Source organism: Antechinus flavipes, chromosome 1 (genome assembly GCF_016432865.1).
Source record: "Antechinus flavipes isolate AdamAnt ecotype Samford, QLD, Australia chromosome 1, AdamAnt_v2, whole genome shotgun sequence".
NCBI classification, from domain to species: domain Eukaryota; kingdom Metazoa; phylum Chordata; class Mammalia; order Dasyuromorphia; family Dasyuridae; genus Antechinus; species Antechinus flavipes.
The window spans coordinates 552,555,449-552,573,565 of NC_067398.1; the positions used below are offsets into that span (position 1 = coordinate 552,555,449).

General features: G+C 34.0%; 1 protein-coding gene across 1 annotated transcript in view; it reads right to left on the bottom strand.

The window, feature by feature from the left end:
* HIVEP1 (HIVEP zinc finger 1) overlaps positions 1-14,402 on the bottom strand; it is a 184,455-nt gene extending 170,053 nt beyond the window's left edge. Inside the window, exon 1 of the mRNA XM_051974025.1 lies at positions 14,363-14,402. Coding sequence (XP_051829985.1) covers positions 14,363-14,402 — 40 coding nt within the window. The remainder of the gene's footprint in view (positions 1-14,362) is intronic.
* Between the last annotated feature and the right edge of the window lie 3,715 nt (positions 14,403-18,117).

An 18,117-nucleotide genomic window follows, 5' to 3' on the forward strand; every position in this document is an offset into this window, starting at 1 on the left:
GATTTCCCTCTTTATCACTCCTCTTACCCCTCTTTATTCAGCTATCCCCTGTAACAAAGGCTTTTTTTAAGAAAAAGAGAAAATGAAAATTCAAGAAAGATCAGACAGCACATTGAAAAGATCTAATATTTGATGTGCATCGTTAAATTTAGAATTGTTGTCATTGTTTTTGTTGTTATTATGCTTCCCATTTTTACTGTGGTTATCTATCTATCTACATATATGTATAATATATAATATATATAATAATAATATACATATACATATATAAATATATGTATGTATATATGTATATGTATGTGTATATATATATATACATATATGTATGTGTATAGATATAGATATAGATATAGATATAGATATAGATATAGATATAGATATAGATATAGATATAGATATATGTAGCTTTCCTCGTTATACTTATTCCATTTCACATCAGTTCATATAAATCTTTCCAATGTTCTTCTGGATCATTATTCTTTCTTACAATACTATAACATTCCATTATATTCAAGTACCTTACCACAATTTCTTTAGTCATTCCCCAATCAATGGATATTTATGTTGTTTCCAATTTCTGGCTACCACAGAAAGTTGTACTATAAACATTTTGGTGGCTAAAGAATAATTTTAAGTTTTAAATTCACAAGAAATTACAAATACAAAACATTTCATTTGCTCCTAAGAGTTAGAATTGAAAGGTAATTTGTAGAGCTCATCAGGTCCTACTTTCTCATTTTACAGAGAAGTAAACATGTCTTACCCATTGGACTCAGTAAGATTTATCAATATTTATGCAAAAAGTATATATGTTTTAAAGATTTACAAAAATAACCATTTTAGGTAGGTATTGCAATCATTATTACTCCCATTTTATAAAGGAGAAAATAGGTTCCAAAAGTCATTGTGAAATCCAGGATTCAAATTCATATCTTCTGAATCAAAGACTGATCTTCCTAATATACAACTCCACAAATTTTACCCAAATATGGTACAGAAGCACAGTAGCTAATCTGAAATGAAGCTTACAATAATACATGACCTTTAAGCTTCCTTTCAAATGTGACACATTATGATCTTCTAAGGGTTGAATTTGAGTAAGTATAATTTTTTCCTGAATAGTCTGGGCTAGTTATTGTGAAGTTGTTAATGATGACAGAGCCTGAGGACAATAAATATTTATTCGCATTTAATCTAGATTAATCCTTTAAGAATTTAAAAGCTTTTATTTGAACTTTCCTTCTATAAATCACACATGCATGAAAAGAAGTTAACACTTATTTTAAAACCTTAAACACAAGAGTAGACAAATCCATTTCCTGTGAGTTCTATATGGCCTATATCACATCAAAATTTCTGATACAATTCAAATACAGTATTATATTAGATTACACATTCAGCTTCACAATAACTTGCTGAGAAAATAATGCAAGAAGTTATACCAATGGACCAAAGCCAAGATGGCAGAGTAGACACGTTTTTGTCTGAGCTCTTCCTGGATTCTCTCAGATGAACACCAGATCAAGACTCTGAACAGGTTTTGGAGTAACAGAACCCACAGATATTTGAAGTGTAACAAAATTCCAATAGAAAATATTTTGGAAGAACTTCAAGAAAGATCTATCACAATTGGACAGGGGGGTGGGGAGGAGACTGGAGCAGGAGGCAGGCCAGAGCAGGCACAGCACAGGGAGCCAGGACAGAGAAGGTTTTGAGAAGAAGACTCTAATGGGAGACTCTTCCCAAAAATACAAAAAATTGGCTATTTTGTCCTAGTTCAAAAGCCAGTGGATCAACAGACTAAGCTGTGAGATCTCCAAAAAACTACAGAAGAAAATTACTAAGTCCCTGAACTCCAGCAACACCCACCTAGCATAGGAAGGAAAAGCCAGCAGCACCGGCCTAAGCATGAAGCCCCTGTTGCCTATAGACAAAGCTTGGACATTCTATCCTTTGCCCTAAGACTTCAATCTTTAAAAATGAACAAAAAGAGCTCTGACCATAGATAGATATTGGAAAGAGGGAAGAACAGATCTCAAACCCTGAGGACATTAAAGGCAAAATAACTCTAGATGAAGCCTCAAAAGATGATATTGTTGGTATCCATCCATCCATCCATCCATCCATCTTGAAAGAATTCAAAGAGGATCTTAAAAGAGAGTTAAAAGAAAAATAAGGAAAGGAAATGAGAGTTTTGCAGGAGAGTATAAAAAAGGAAACACAGAAATTACCTGAAGAAAACGCTTTTAAAAATACATTTGGCAAAATGGAAAAAGAATACAACTCCTTAAAAACAGATTTGGCGAAACAGAAAAAAAAAAAAAAAAAAAAAAAAAAAAAAAGAACAACAAAACTCATTTAAAGGTTCAATTGGACAAAAGCAAAAAGAGGTAAAAAAATTAAGTGAGGAAAATAATTCACTAAAAATTCTACTTGAACAAATGGAAATAAATGACTCAATGAGACTTTAAGAACAAACAAAACCAAAAAAAAGAAAAAGTAGAACTAGAGAATGTAAAATATCTTAATAGAAAAACAAATGACCTAGAAAATAGATCCAGGAAAGCCAATCTAAGAATTACTGGACTACCTGAAAACTACAATGAAAAAAAGAACCTATATAAAATTTTTCCAAGAATCACAGAAAACTGCCCGGATGGCCAAGAAGCAAAGAATAAAATGGTCAGTGAAAGAATCCACTGATCTTGAAAGAGACCCCAAAATGAAAATTCCAAGGAATATTATAACTAAATTTCAAAATTATCAGATCATGGCATAAATAAAGCAAGCAGCCAGAAAGAAACAATTCAAATATCAATGAGTCACAATCAGGACTACCCAGAACCTAGCAGCTTCCACTTTAAAGGACCAAAGGGCCAGGAATATGATATTTCAAAGGGCAAAGAAACTTGGATTGCAGTCAACAATCAACTATCCAACAAAATTAAGCATTATCTTGCAGGGGAAAAAACAGACATTCAATGAAAGAGGGGAATTTCATTTATTTTTGATGAAAAGACCAGAGGAGAACAGAAAATCTGATTTTCAAATACAAAACTCAAGAGAAGCATAAAAAGGTAAAAAGAAAAGGGGGGGGGGGGAAGCTTTCTCAGCATTACATAGAACCCATATAAAAATTGACCAGGTATTAGAGCATAAAAAGCTAAAAATCAAATGCAGAAAGGCAGAAATGGTAAATACATCTTTTTCAGATAATGATGCAATAAAAATTACAGGTAATAAAGGCCCAAAGGAAAAAAAGACCAAAAATTAATTAGAAACTAAATAATTTAATCTTAAAGAATGAAGGGGTGAAACAACAATTCACAGAGACAATTGCTAATTTCATCCGAGTGAATGACAATAATAGACAATATACCAAAATTTATGGGATGTGCCCAAAGCAGTTATTAGGGGAAGTTTTATATCTCTAGATGCTTATTTGCATAAAATAGAGAAAGAGAAGATCAATGATTTGAGCATACAATTTAAAATGCTAGGAAAAAAAATAAAATTCCTAATTAAATACCAAATTTGAAATTTAGAAGGAGAAATTAATAAAACTGAAAGTAAAAAAAAACTTTGAACTAATGAACTAATAATAAACTAAACTAAGAGTTGTTTTATGAAAAAAAAACAACCAAAAAACATTTAGTTAATTTGATTAGAAAAAGGAAAAAAGAAAATTGAATGGCTAATATCAAAAATGAAGAGAGTGAACTTTCCATCAATGAAGAAGAAATTAGAGCAATAATTAGGAACTATTTTTCCCAACTATATGCCAATAAATCTAATAATCCAAGTGAAATGAATGCTTACAAAACCATAGATTGCCCTGATAAATGAAGGAGGAAATGATTGCTTAAATAGTCTCATTTTAGAAAAACAAATTGAACAAACAATTAACTCCCTTAAAAAAAAAATCTCCAGGGCCAGATGAATTTATATGTGAATTCTACCAAACATTTGAAGAACAATTAATTCCAATACTATGCAAACTATTTGGGAAAATGGGGAAAAAAGAATCCTACCAAATTCCTTTTATGAAACAAATATGTTGCTCATACCTAAACCAGGGAGGGTCCAAACAGAGAAAGAAAATTAAAGATTAATTTCCCTAATGAATATTGATGCAAAAATCTTAAACGAAATATTAGCAAAGAGATTATGTAGCAATTAATCACCAGAATAATACACTATGACCAAGTAGAATTTATATCAGGAATATAGGGCTGGTTCAATAATTAGCAAAACTTCCAATATAATTGGACCATCTAAATAACCAAATTAAGAGAAATCATATGATTACCTCAATTGATACAGAAAAAGCATTTGATAAAATCCAACATCCATTCCTATTATAAATACTAGATGGCATAGGAATAAATGAAGTTTTCCTTAAAATGATCAATAGCATCCATCTAAAACTATCAGCAAGCATCATATGTAATGGGGATAAATTAGAAGCATTCCCAATAATATCAGACATGAAACAAGGTTGCCCACTATCACCATTACTATTCAATATTTTTTTAGAAATGTTAGCTTTAGCAAAAAGAGAAGAAAAACAAATTAAAGAAATTGAGTACATAATGAGGAAACAAAATTATCACTCTTTGCAGATGATATGATGGTATACTTAAGAGAATACTAGAGATCAACTAAAAAACTATTAGAAACAATTAACAATTTCAGCAAAGTAGCTGGATACAAAATCAATTCACTTACATTATCAGCATTTTTATTACCAACTAAGTCTTGCAGGAAGAGATGCAAAGAGAAATTCTATTTAAAATAACTGTAGATAATATAAAATATTATGGAGTCTATCTGCCAAGACAAAGTCAGGAATTAACACAATTACAAAACACTTCCCATATAAAAAAAAAGTCAGATGTAAGCAACTGTTGGAATATCATGTGCTCATGGGTAGGCCAAGCAAATATAATAAAAATGACAATACTTCCTAAATTAGTCGACTTATTCAGTGCTATATCAAAACTGCCAAGAAATTACAAAGCTAGAAAAAATAATAATAAAATTCATCTGGAAAAACAAAAGGTCAAGAATTTTAATGGAATTAATGAAAAAAATGCAAATGTAGGCGACCTAGCTATACCAGATTTAAAATCATATTATAAAGCAACAATCATCAAAACCATTTGGTACTGGCTAAGAAATAGACTAGTTGATCGGTGGAACAGGTTAGATTTACAAGACACAATAGTCAATATCTATCATAATCTAGTGTTTCATAAACCCAAAGATCCTAGATTCTCAGATAAGAACTCACTATGACAAAAATTACAGGAAAAATCAGAAAATACTATGTCAGAAACTAGGCATGACCAATACTTAACACCCTATACCAAGATAAGGTCGAAATGGGTTCATGATTAAGACACAGTAATACTAAAACAAATTAAAAGAACAAAGGATAATCTCTCTGTCCAAGAGAAGGAAGGAATTTATGGCCAAAGAAGAACTAACACGCATTATGAAATGCAAAATGGTTAATTTTGATTATGTTAAATTTAAAAGTTTTTGTACAAACAAAATGAATGCAGACAAGATTAGAAGGAAAGCAGAAAATGAGGGGAAAATTTTACATATAAAGGCTCTAATAAAGGCCTCATTTCTAAAATAAATAGAGAATTGACTCAAATTTATAAGAATACAAGCCATTTTTCAATTGATAGTCAAAGGATATGAACAGACAATTCTTAGATGAAAAAATTAAAACCATTTCAATCCACATAAAAGAATGTTCTAAATCACTATTGATCAAAGAAATTCAAATTAAGACAACTTGAGATACTACATTTCATACCTGGCAGATTGGCTAAGATGACAGGAAAATTTAATGATGAATGTTGGAGGGGATGTGGAAAAACTGGGACAATAATACATTTTTAGTGGAGTTATGAACTGATCCAACCATTCTGGAGAGCAACTTGTAACTATGCCTAAAGAGCTTAAAAATTGTGCATACATTTTGAACCAGCAGTATCTCTATTGAGTCTGTATCCCAAAGAGATCATAAAAAAGGGAAAAGAACCCACAGGTACAAAAATGTTTGTGGCAGCCCTTTTTGTATGGCAAGGAACTGGAAATTAATGGATGCCCAGCAGTTGGGGAATAGCTGAATAAGTTACGGTATATAAATATTATGGAATATTATTGTTCTATAAGAAACAATCAGCAGGATGATTTCAGGATTGATACTAAGTGAAGTGAGTAGAACCAGGAGAACATGTACATAGCAACAATAAAATGATAAGATGATCAATTCTAACGGATGTGACTTTTTCAATAATAGAGATGATTCAGGCCTGTGCCAACAGACTTGTAATAGAGCCATCTGCACTTCAGAAAGAGGGCTGTAAAATAACTGTTAGGACATGTATACCTATGTTAAATACAATATATTTAACATGTATTGGTCAACCTGCCATCAGGGGGAGGAGATGGGGGGAAAGGAGGGGAAAAATTGGAACAAAAGGTTTGGCAATTGTCAATGCTGTAAAATTACCCATGCATATAACTTGTAAATAAAAAGCTATAATAAAAAAAAATTAAACTTAAGTATTCTTCAAAAGTGAGTTAAAAAGAAAGAAAGAGGGCTGTGGGAACTGAATATGAATCATAACATAGTGTTTTCATCTTTTTTTGTTGTCATTTGCTTACAATTTGTTTTCTCTCTTTTTTTTTTGCCTTTTTTATCTGATTTTTCTTGTGCGACACAATAATTATAGAAATAAATATAGAGAAATTGCACATGTTTAAATGTATATTGGATTACTTGCTATCTAAGGGGTGAGTAAAAAATCTGGAATGGAGGTTTTGCAAGGGCGAATGTTGGAAACTATGCATATATTTTGAAAATTAACTAAAAAAAGAAAAGGAAAAAAAAATTATGCTCCTACCCATTCAACTCTTTTTTATAGAATCACTAGGTACAGTCTAGAAAAAACCTTGAAGTCATCTAATTCAAACCATTTTGAGAGAAAGGAAAAACAAAACATTGGCTGCAATTTCCAAGAGACTTTTGCTTGTTGGTGCTTCCTGCCTTGGGACTTAAATGAAATATTCACTGAATTAGCTCCACCTGGACTAGCCCTCTTTACTTCCCCTCACTAAAGAGGATTTAAATAAAACAAACTAACAAAAAAATAAAATTGGCAATCTCTTACTACGAATTAACACTTAGCACAAAGAGATAATTCTCTTTGGACAAAAATATAAACAACATAATGCTCTAAACAGATGTTATTCTGTTTTACAAACGAGATGTTAAGAGTACAGTGAGTTTGGCCAGTTCCAATGGTCTTGTGATGAAGAGAGCCATCTGCACCTAGAGAGAGGACTGTGGGGACTGGGTATGGATCACAACATAGTATTTTCATCTTTTTTATTATTATTTGCTTGCATTTTGTTTTCTTTCTCATTTTTTTTCTCTTTGTGATCTGATTTTTCTTATGCACCATAATAATTGTGATGTTTAAAAGAATTGCACTTGTTTAACATATATTGTATTACTTGCTGTCTAAGGAAGGGAATGGAGGGGAAAGGAAGGGGAAAAAACTTTAGAACACAAGGTTTTGCAAAGGTGAATACTGAAAATTATCTATGCATATGTTTTGAAAAGACAGCTTTAATTTAAAAAAAAGAGATGTTAACCTGGTTAATAATAAAAGTAACAATAATCTCATCTTTCTGTAAGTTTTTTGTTTGGTTTCTTTTTTGGTACTTTACAAAAGTGTGTTCCCTATAACTTGATAGCAAAGCAGCTGTACATAAATAAAAAATTTTTAAATTATGCCTGTTCATATATTCAGCATTAAACTTTAATAATTTAATGGTTCATTATTATAGAACATTATAAAAAATAAGCTTTTTATCAGGTAACTAATCATAGCAAATTAACTTGTTTTATATCATAATTAAAGTTTTCATATATCAGTATTTGTTTAAAGCAAAGCATATACATTTTTTCATTAATTCTAATATCCAATGAGTTACTTAAACCTAAACACATAATTAATAAACACTATTTATATGGCTATATCTATATCTATATCTATATAGAAGTATTGTTCTAATAAGCACTGGAGATAGATATAAAGATCAAATGAGACTCCTTTGCTATATGAATATAATACAAAGAAACGTTTAATGAACATTAATAACAGGTGAGAATGTGGAACCTATAGATTCTGTCTCCGTATTTCTTGCATTTGTAGTTTCCTCTCAACCACTCATCAGATACCAACCACTAATTTTGACCCTCATTATCTTTACACTAAATTATACTATTCCATCTCTCTCCCTCCAGCATCTTCCCTGTCTAATCCATTCTTTATTCCGCTTCCAAAATCACTTCACTAATGTGCAATATGCCCATATCATATCCCACCTCCACTGGCTTCCTATAGCTCATAGGATAAAATACTAACTCAGTATACAGGTGTTTAAGGCTCTTAAAAATCTGTCTCCAAACTATTTTTCAGAAATTATTTCACTATACCCCCTTTCTTTTTCTCTTGAGTGGCAGACAACTATGCTACTATTTGTTCAATTCAAGAAACATTAAAGTGCTGCTCTTTGCTATGCAATGGAGAAGCAATGTCAAGGGAGAGGGGGAAAAAAACGGACAGAAGGAGGAAGAGAGAAAAAAGGAGAATGGTAGAGGAAAAGAGGGGGAGGGATGAGAGAGAGACTGAGACAGAGAGAGATTGTTCCTGTCTCAAAGTACTCAAAATTTACATAGTTTACTGTATCCAGATAAAGTAATTTGAAGAGAAAGAGCCTACTAACAGTTTGAGGAAAAGTTGTCAGAGGTCAGGGGTAAAGAAGGTCAGTGGAACTCTAAGCTAATCCTGCTCTCTCCCACTTCCTTGCCCTAACATAGACCATTTCCTTCATTTTTGAGGGACTGTAACCCCTCCTCCCCAAACCTGTCTTGCTTCCAGGACCAGAGCTCAAGTATCAATTGCTCCATGACACCCTCTCTAATTTTTCCATGATTCCCCCATGAAAGTGATTTTCCTTCCATGTATTTCTAAAGAGAAATTTGTTTTGACTTTTCCTCTCTCTTTATCTCTTACATCATACTTATCTGTGTGTATGTTTGAACCTCTCTCTCTTTTAGACATTAAGTTATAATTCCTTGAAGGCTGGGATTTTTAAGCTCTGTATCTGAACTATAATTTCATGTATAAAATAGGCATTCAATGAAAGTTTATTGAAGTGCAATCTTTTGAAAACTGATTAGTCAGAAAAAAATTAAAGAAGAATGTGATGTTCATTCATTGAGATACAGAGCAGAACAAGTCCTGGATCTAGAGTCAGAGTACCTGGATTTCATCTCCTAGATCTGCTTTTTACCCATCTATATGACCACTGATTAAATAAACACTCTGGGCCTCAGTTACTTCATCAGTAAAATAAGGAGAGTGCACTAGATTGGCTCTTATAACTGAACAGAAGATCAAGAAATTGGGATTTATTATCAGCAAATGTTTGATTTGTATACCTATTTTATATACCTACATACCCAGGGTCAAGTAAAAATTTCTCAGGTTAAAAAAAGGTCCAAAGGGGGCAGCTAGTTGATAGAGCACCAACCCTGAAGTCAGGAGAACCTGGGTTCAAATTTGGCCTCAGACACTTAACACTTCCTAGCTGTATGACCCTGGGCAAGTCACTTAACCTCAACTGCTTTAGCAAAAGAAAAAAAAAGGGGGGGTCCAAAGTGGGAAAAGTTTAAGAAGACTTGTATAACATAATGCATAGCATTCATTCAAGCTCCAAATTTATGATGTTACAATGCAGTCACCCCTGCCCAATGCTATTTTTAACATTTTATTCAGAATGAGTCAAAAAAGAAGCATGGAGTAATGGCTCATCTTAAGAGTATAGAAAGTATGGGTTCAAGTCTTTCATCTGACACATTCAAATGGTGTACTAACCATAAACAAGGCATTTACCTTTTTTTCATCTTTTTAAAAATGATAATTTCTTAATAATGAAGTTAAACAGAAATATTTCAACATGCAAAGAACAGAATATTATTAACTTTTACTGTGTAAAGTTTAGATTCTTAGATATATATTAAATTTTACAAGATAATAACAAAACCATCCTTATTTCTGTGCCTTTTGAACTGCCTTCTGCTCACTTTTGCATATTCTTAAAAGGTTCAATGAAGCTTTCACTTTAAAACAAAACCTGATCACTACCAACAAATACTTTCCAACTACTCTTCCTTCCCAAATAGAAGCCTTCTCTTTAAATAATTAAGTTTATTCAAGAAAAACAAATATACACAGTAGTTCGGTCTGGAAAGTCTCATTCTGCACCTCTTATCTATCACCTTTTTTTTTTTTTTTTAAGAGGCTAGAAAAGTGTTTCCTTATCAATTTCCTGAAGGTATGACTGGTTATTGTATTTATTACCTTCCTTAAGTCTTTCAAAATTGTTTTTCTCTACAACATTGTAGACATAAAAGTTGTTTTAGGATACTGCTTGAGTATGTATCAAATACAAGATACATTCTACATCTTGTCCAAGTCTTCCCAGATTTCTCTGAACCTGTCCTTCTTTCATTTCACGCACCCAATAATGTTCAATTATATTTATGTTCAATTATATTTGTTCAGCTGTTCGCCAACAGATAAGCAACTACTTTGTTCTCAGTTTTTTATAATAGAAAGTACTGCTTCAAATATTTTTGTACATATAACTACGTATATGTACAAAACACAGTTAAGAGCACTTTCTCTAACTTCCTTTTGAGTGTGCACCTTGGTGTCACTGAATCAAATGAATTGGAGACTTTTAATGTACATTTACATATTACTTTACATTACAGAAGGCTCTGAGGCAACATAACTCCATCAACACATTAATGGCACGTGCCCATCCTCCCACAGTTCCTACAACAATTACAATTTTCCTTTTTTTTTTTTTAACTTTTTCATTTTGGAATTATAAAACTGTGAATACCCTTTGAACCAGCAGTGCCACTACTAATCTGTAGTATCCCAAAACGATCATAAAAAAAAGGAAAATGACCCACATATGCAAAAATGTCTGCAGAAGCAATTTTTGTGTGGCAAGAAATTGGAAATTGAGGTGACACCTATCAATTGGGGAACAGATAAATAAGTTGTAGTATGTGAACATAATAGAATACTGTTCTTCTATAAGCAATGATGAGCAGGCTGATTTCCAAAAAGCCTGGAAAAAACTTACATGAATGATGCCGAGTAAAGTGAATAGAATCAGGAGAACATTATACACAGTAACAACAAAACTATCAACTAGATAGACTTAGTTCTTCTCAGCAATTCTAAGTCTAATAGACTTGGAATGGAAAGTGTCATCTACATCCAGAGAAAGAACTTTGGAAACTGAATGTGAGTAAAAGAATGCTATTTTTCACTTTTTTCTTTGTTTAAATTTGTTTACTTTCTTGTGATTTTTCTTCCTTTTGTTCTGATTTTTTTTCACAAGATGACTACTATGAAAATATGTTTTAAAATATTATACATATATAACCTATATCAGATTACTTGATGTCTTGGAGAAGTGTAAGGGTCAGGGAAGGAGAAAAAAATTTAGAACTAAAAAGCTTACAAAAATGAATGTTGAATACTACTACATTTACACAAATTACATGTAATAAGTAAGTTGAAGTTGTTTTAAAACTTAATGTAAAAACATTTTTAGTCTAAACATCTAAGTTATTATTGATAAGCCAAAATAAGCAAAGTACCTTCCATTTATTAATATATATAAGCAAAACAACAGCTTAGAAATTAGAAATCCTTAAATCTAAAACATTATCTAATAACTATTTTTACTTAGACCTATAAAGAATATGTTGTCAGATTCAGCCTGCATTTCTAGCTTTTTTAAATTTCCTATAGCTATACAGTTTCATCTTATTAGTCTCAAACCACCATTTCATTCCACTATAATCTTTTTAGTTTCCATTTCTATTATCTAATATATAAGCTGTCAAACTTCAAATCATTACAAAAACTTGTTCAGGATGTCAGTAAATTCTATCTATTTCACAAAATTGAACAGAACAACATTACAAACGAGCCTTTTGGCACATTACTCAAGAGTTCCCTCCAGACTGACATTTTCATAGCCTCTTTGAGAAGGAAATGAAGGACTAACAACAACTGGATTGACATTTATCTATTTATCATAACTCACTGGCCCAATCTTTCAACTAGTTGAGAGTTCATGTAACTGTACTAACATCTGGTTCATATTTCTCCATCTAGTCCATTAAATTGTCATGGAAGATTTTATTAGTGTGTCACAAAATATTCATAATGTTTCTCTTTTTGTTTCTAGGAATTTGAGAAAACTAAGAAAATTATTATGTATCTATATACATATTTTATATTCCCCCTAGAAATATAAGGTTCAGAAGGTTAGAGACTATTTTCATTTTCTCTTTATATCCCTATACACCAGAGTATCCTATAGAAATTAGGTATTCGGTAGGTTGGGGTTTTCAATTCAATTAATATAAAACATTACTTTTTTCAATAACATTTCTGAAACTTTTATTATGTATTTACTAGAAAGGAATGGAGCTATTGAATCAAATGCTATGCATGAACATGAACTTTAACTTGTGGCAAATCATTAATCTACTAAACGTCTTCAATATTATTCAATTCATTAATTTACTATATATTGTTCTCCTGTACCTGAATCAGTCAATTCAAGTCAAGAAATAAGAGTCGCTTCTCACTGGTAGAATGTCAGACAATTTTATTTTTCATATTCTTTTTTCCCTCTGAGGCAATTGAGGTTAAGTTACTTGCCCAAGGTAATACAACTAGGAAGTGTTAAGTGTCTTGAGGTCACATTTGAACTCAGGTCCTCCTGTCTTCAGGGCTGGTACTCTATCCACTATGCCACCTAACTGCCCCTATTTTTCATATTTTTTAGCTCCTAACCATGGATAAGTGCTCCACAGTACAAATGTTTTTTTCCCTCCTTTTTAAACTGCATTATAAAGTATGTTTAATACAAAAACAAAAACTTATGATCCATATTCTCCAAATTAATAGTCTTAAATAACAAGCACCTGGGTATCAAAAATGTTTTAAATAAAATATTTTACCAAAATTTTTACCAATTTCAAAACCTTTTGGAAATGCAACAAGAGCAAAACATCATTCATAATATTACTTGAGTTTCTTTGAAAATTAATTACTTAAGTCTGTTAAATCTCAGTCTTAAAAAAATAAAACTCTCATGCATTCATCAATTTGTCTTGGGTTAATAATAAAATAGTTCTAAAATCCTTTTATCCAGTATGTAGATTGGGAGGTGAGGGAAAGGTGAACTATCCCTGCCTTTTTATTAAATAGCTTATTGAAATGGAAAAAAAATCATAAGTTTTTATCTGTAAAGATTGTATTTCACAAGATGATCCCCAATTCTAGATCTATGATACTACAGTCTTAAGAGTAGTGATACATATTTACTTTTTCCAAAAGGGTTTATCAGTGAATCTATTTTATTTTTAAGTCATTTCATACTTTTGTAAGCAATCAAGAAATCTATAGTTGCAAGATTCACTAAGATGATTTTTGGAATATGTTTAGGATTGTATCCTTATTTGTTTTAGCAGATCATTGCCTAATTTAATGAAATACTTACCTAATGGCCAATGAGAAAAAATACAAGAGTAAAAAATACATTAAAAACAAAAGAAATTATTTAAAATCATAAGGCAGAGTTTACTTTACTGGTATTAAAATTATACTTCTTCCCTAAGATTTTTTTTTTAAAAAAAGCTACACTCATTACCATTCTTTATGTGAATTATATACCATTTACTACTAGCTAACCTTCTATTTCCTGATGGAAAACAGGTCAAATTTCCTGCTTTCAAGTTCTGAAAGTAAAAGATCCCATAAATGTCAAGTTTAACTCTTAAAAACTAGTAGTAGTTATTTTTTACCTCTAAATCAGATATTTGACTTATAAACTATAAGTGGTGACAAATATTAAGGTAAATAAATTACTCCTTAAGCATTTCCTGAGAAATAACAGCTAATTTTTTTTAAATCAACCTTTGACTAAAGTCCTTTTTGTCAGTGAGACAGATCGTTCAAAAATAAAACTATCCCATTGAATGCTGAGAATTTCATACATTTAGATCTTTAACATGTCTATCAATGACAGCAGTCATTTTGCCACTCAAAACCATTTGATCCTCAAATGTTATATTCCACAAATCCTGCTGATTCTCTTATGACAAATTTCATACTCCAAAACATGGTGTTCCTCTGGAGATGAAAACAATTTTATATACACTTACCTCTCAGATTTCTTGGATGAATCTGTTTAGTCCGAGGCATCTTCTCTTAGTCACAGGCAACTTTTTCCTCTTAGAAATGGTGGTATAATCAGGTCAAGGAAGGGTAGCTCCATAAACCCACAAAATGTCAGCTAATCCAAATACTGTGGAAATGAAAACAAAATTACTTAAAGATAAATTGGTACAAATACCAAGACTACAATGTCAGGAGTTAACATTCAAGAACAAGTATCAAAGAGGACAAGCTCTCTCTTCCTGGCTCATTAATCTGACATTTAAACTCGGCCTGTAGTAGAGATAGCAGCAGCAAAATCAGACATGTTCATTTCAAGATTTGAAGTTTATACAAAGGACTTAGCATTCATTATTTAATTTCCTCCTCAGAAGGTAGTCTGATAGGGCAAGTGAAGGTATTAGTGATTTCAGTAATCTCTAAGATACTCCCCTCAAGGAAGCTCCTTCTACCAATGCAGTCCAGATTGGCATTAGTTGTTCAATTTATACCTTAGAAAATTGTCCAGTATACTGGGGTGTTATGTGATTTTACCAAGGGTCACTCAGTCACTCAGTGGTAGGGTTTTAAACTAGATCTTCCTCAATTAAAGGTGAGAAGTTCAGAGAGGCTGAGTGACTTGCCCAGGGTCAACAGCTAGTAACATGCCAAAAATAGAATTTGAATGCAATGGGTAAGTCCATCTACTTTATATGTCTGAGATTTCTTAATAGGAAAACTGGGAAACAGCCCCACCTCAGTTTTGAAATGACTACTAATCATAAAAACATTATTACAACAATAAATTTCTCCAATGCTTTATTTTGGGATAGGGGCAACAACAAACAAAAGGTTCTCTAAGATCATCAATAGGAATACAAGCTCTAGTAAATCATGTCTTGATAAAATAGTTAAAACTATGGATTTCTAGGCCACAGAAGAATCAAATTCATTAAGTTTATAGTCTATCTTCAATAGATAATTATTCCAACCACAGCAACTTACCACTAGTCTACTAAGGAATTCCACTACAGGCTACTAGAAAATTCAACAATCTGCATGAGTGAATGATATATCCATTCTAATGAAATTCTGTATCAAAGTATACATTATTAGAAATATAAACTTTTAAAAAGGATAATAGACACGTATTTACCATATCTTCAATCCTAAGAATATTTTAAAGATCTGTGATTTCACATTGTACTCTTCCCAAGTATGCCTTAGTCTGGGATTTCATGAATATATACATACATACATACATACATATATATATAAGCATTTATATGTGTATGTAAATATGTGGGGGGAATGGAAGGGGGGTAATCACCTGATAGCCAATTACTCAAATGGAGCTTGTAATAAACACCACAGTTAAAAAGTCGATTTTTCTTTTTTCATTAAGCTCCTTTGAAAGACAGCTGGTAAACAAACACCAAGTACTATTATTTTCTCTGTTTCTAATAGGAGAGCATGATCACTATGCAAAGGCCCAAAAACCAGAAACAAGAAAATTAAAATGTTTATAATTCCCAGTGAGCTAGTCACTAAGAATTCATTATTTGAAACAGTCAAGTACCATGTATCTAAGAAGTAATTCTAATAGTGAAAGTCGGTTGGCATTTGTGGGAAAAGAAACATGTCTGAGAACACTGGTATAATAATACAAGCTTTTAGAAATGCATGGATTGGAAGTCTTTGAAAGAAACCAAAAGCTACCTATTATTATTAAATGTCTTTTCCCTTCCTCGTCTCAGTCATTAATGGCTAAACTAAAATATTTTAAAATGTCTTTGAAAAAAGAATATTTGGAAGAATGTAAATCATAATAAAAAATGATAAAGTGCATGGCATAATGTATGCTAAATGATTTGCCAGACATCAGATATGATCAAGCCTCTTATACTACTGTAGTAGCTTATAAGCCACAATTCGGAAACCTTGTTTGCTCATTTATCCAATGGAGAATTAAGTATAATTATTGTTAAATAAGCATCAGATCCCTGAACTAATTTCTTTTTATGCACACAGCGCTGAAAATGGTCACCATAGCCGAGACTTCTAAAATGAAAACTTCAATTTTAATCTAATAGACTTATATAATTAAAAAACGATTTTCACTTTAAAATTTGAAGTATGTAAATTTCCAGGCTGTTAAGTCTCTTCCTTCTACCCCTATACCGTCTACCCCTCCTTCCTAGCCTACCATTCCTGGTTAAAATCTTTATGGAAAAAGATGGATATTTTAAAGCTTGCATCCTTAACACTAGCTTGGTACGATCATTCCTTTATGAAAAAAATTTTTTTTTACTACATACAGCAAAAACATGACATGATCAAATCGTAAAGACAGTTGCAAAGGGAAAAACATGAATGAATGTGGAGGGCGGAGCCTGGGAAAACCCCTCTGCAACGCTGCACTGAACAAAGCGCTTCACATGCCAGGACTAGGAGGGATGGAACTGGAAACCTAGGACAGAACCGAGAGTGGATGCGGAGGAGGAGGAAGAGGAGGAAAAGAACGAGAAAGAGATGGAGCCAGGAGAAAGAGGAGGGCAGCGGCAGCATCCGCGCTTTCCCACTGCTAGCACACGCACACGCGCGCACACACACACACACACACACACACACACATACACACACACACACACACCCCCTTCATTCTCCCTTCCACAGCCAATAACTCATTAGCAAGCAACACTGAAATGCAAGCCCCGAACCAACACAACTAAAAAGCCCATCTTTCCAATCACAACTACTGCATGCGTTTCGTTTAGCTACAATCCAGAAGGGGAAGACGAGAGTAAACAGGGACTTTAAAGAAGGAGGGGGGGGAGGGAAGAGAAACCCACAAAGCCGTGGGGTGGGAAAGCTGAGGCCTGGTATTCCTCACGCCCCCCCCTCTTTTTTTTTCCACCTCGAACCCAGCCCCCCACCCCCAAAAAACTGCGTCTGCAGCGCTAACAGGGTCTGCGGGGAGGTGAGATTTCTTTTTTACCTGGTCGGGTTACGAGACAGGAGCTGTGGCGGCTGCAGCAAGGCTGAGGCGCGCACTAGTAGGAAGTGTCTCCCCCCGCCCCGCCATCCCCTCCCTGCCCTCCCTGCCCTCCCTGCTCGCTCTTCTCAGCCCCTCTCCCGGCAGGTCGCAGGGGACCCGCACTCCTTCCTCCCTCCCTCTTCGCACCCCCAGCCCGGGGATCGCGTTATCCGCGGATCCTCCCTCGCCTCTCCCCTCGCTCCGCCTCCTCCCCGGGCAGGCTGCGGCGTTACAGCCGCTGCGGAGCCCACTTCAAACCTGCAGCTTCCGAGCCACCGAAGCCAGCCCCGGCCCTGGCGCTGGAGCTGCTGATGGCGGCCGCCGCCGCCGCCGCCGCTGGGGGAGGCAGCAGCAGCAGCCGCAGCCGCAGCAGCAGCAGCCGCAACAGAAGCAGCAGCAGCGGCAGCGGCACCTTGGAATCACCGCGACCCCTGCGCGGCGGCGGCGGCGGCGGCGGCGCCAGGGATCCCTCCTTCACTTGACAACCTCAAACACAAACATGACCTCCCCCTTCCCTCCTCCTCCCCCTTCCTTTTTACTTCTCTCCCCCTCCTCCAGCACCGCCGCCGCCGCCCCAGCAGTAATCACTCTTCACGCTGACGACTGACACTAAAACAAACCCACACAGAAATATTAAACGAGGGGAATGGGTCCGTGGAGGGGGGGTGCGGTAGGGAGGGGACTGGAGGAAGGCAGTACCATAGAGGGGGACCTGCGCGTAATATT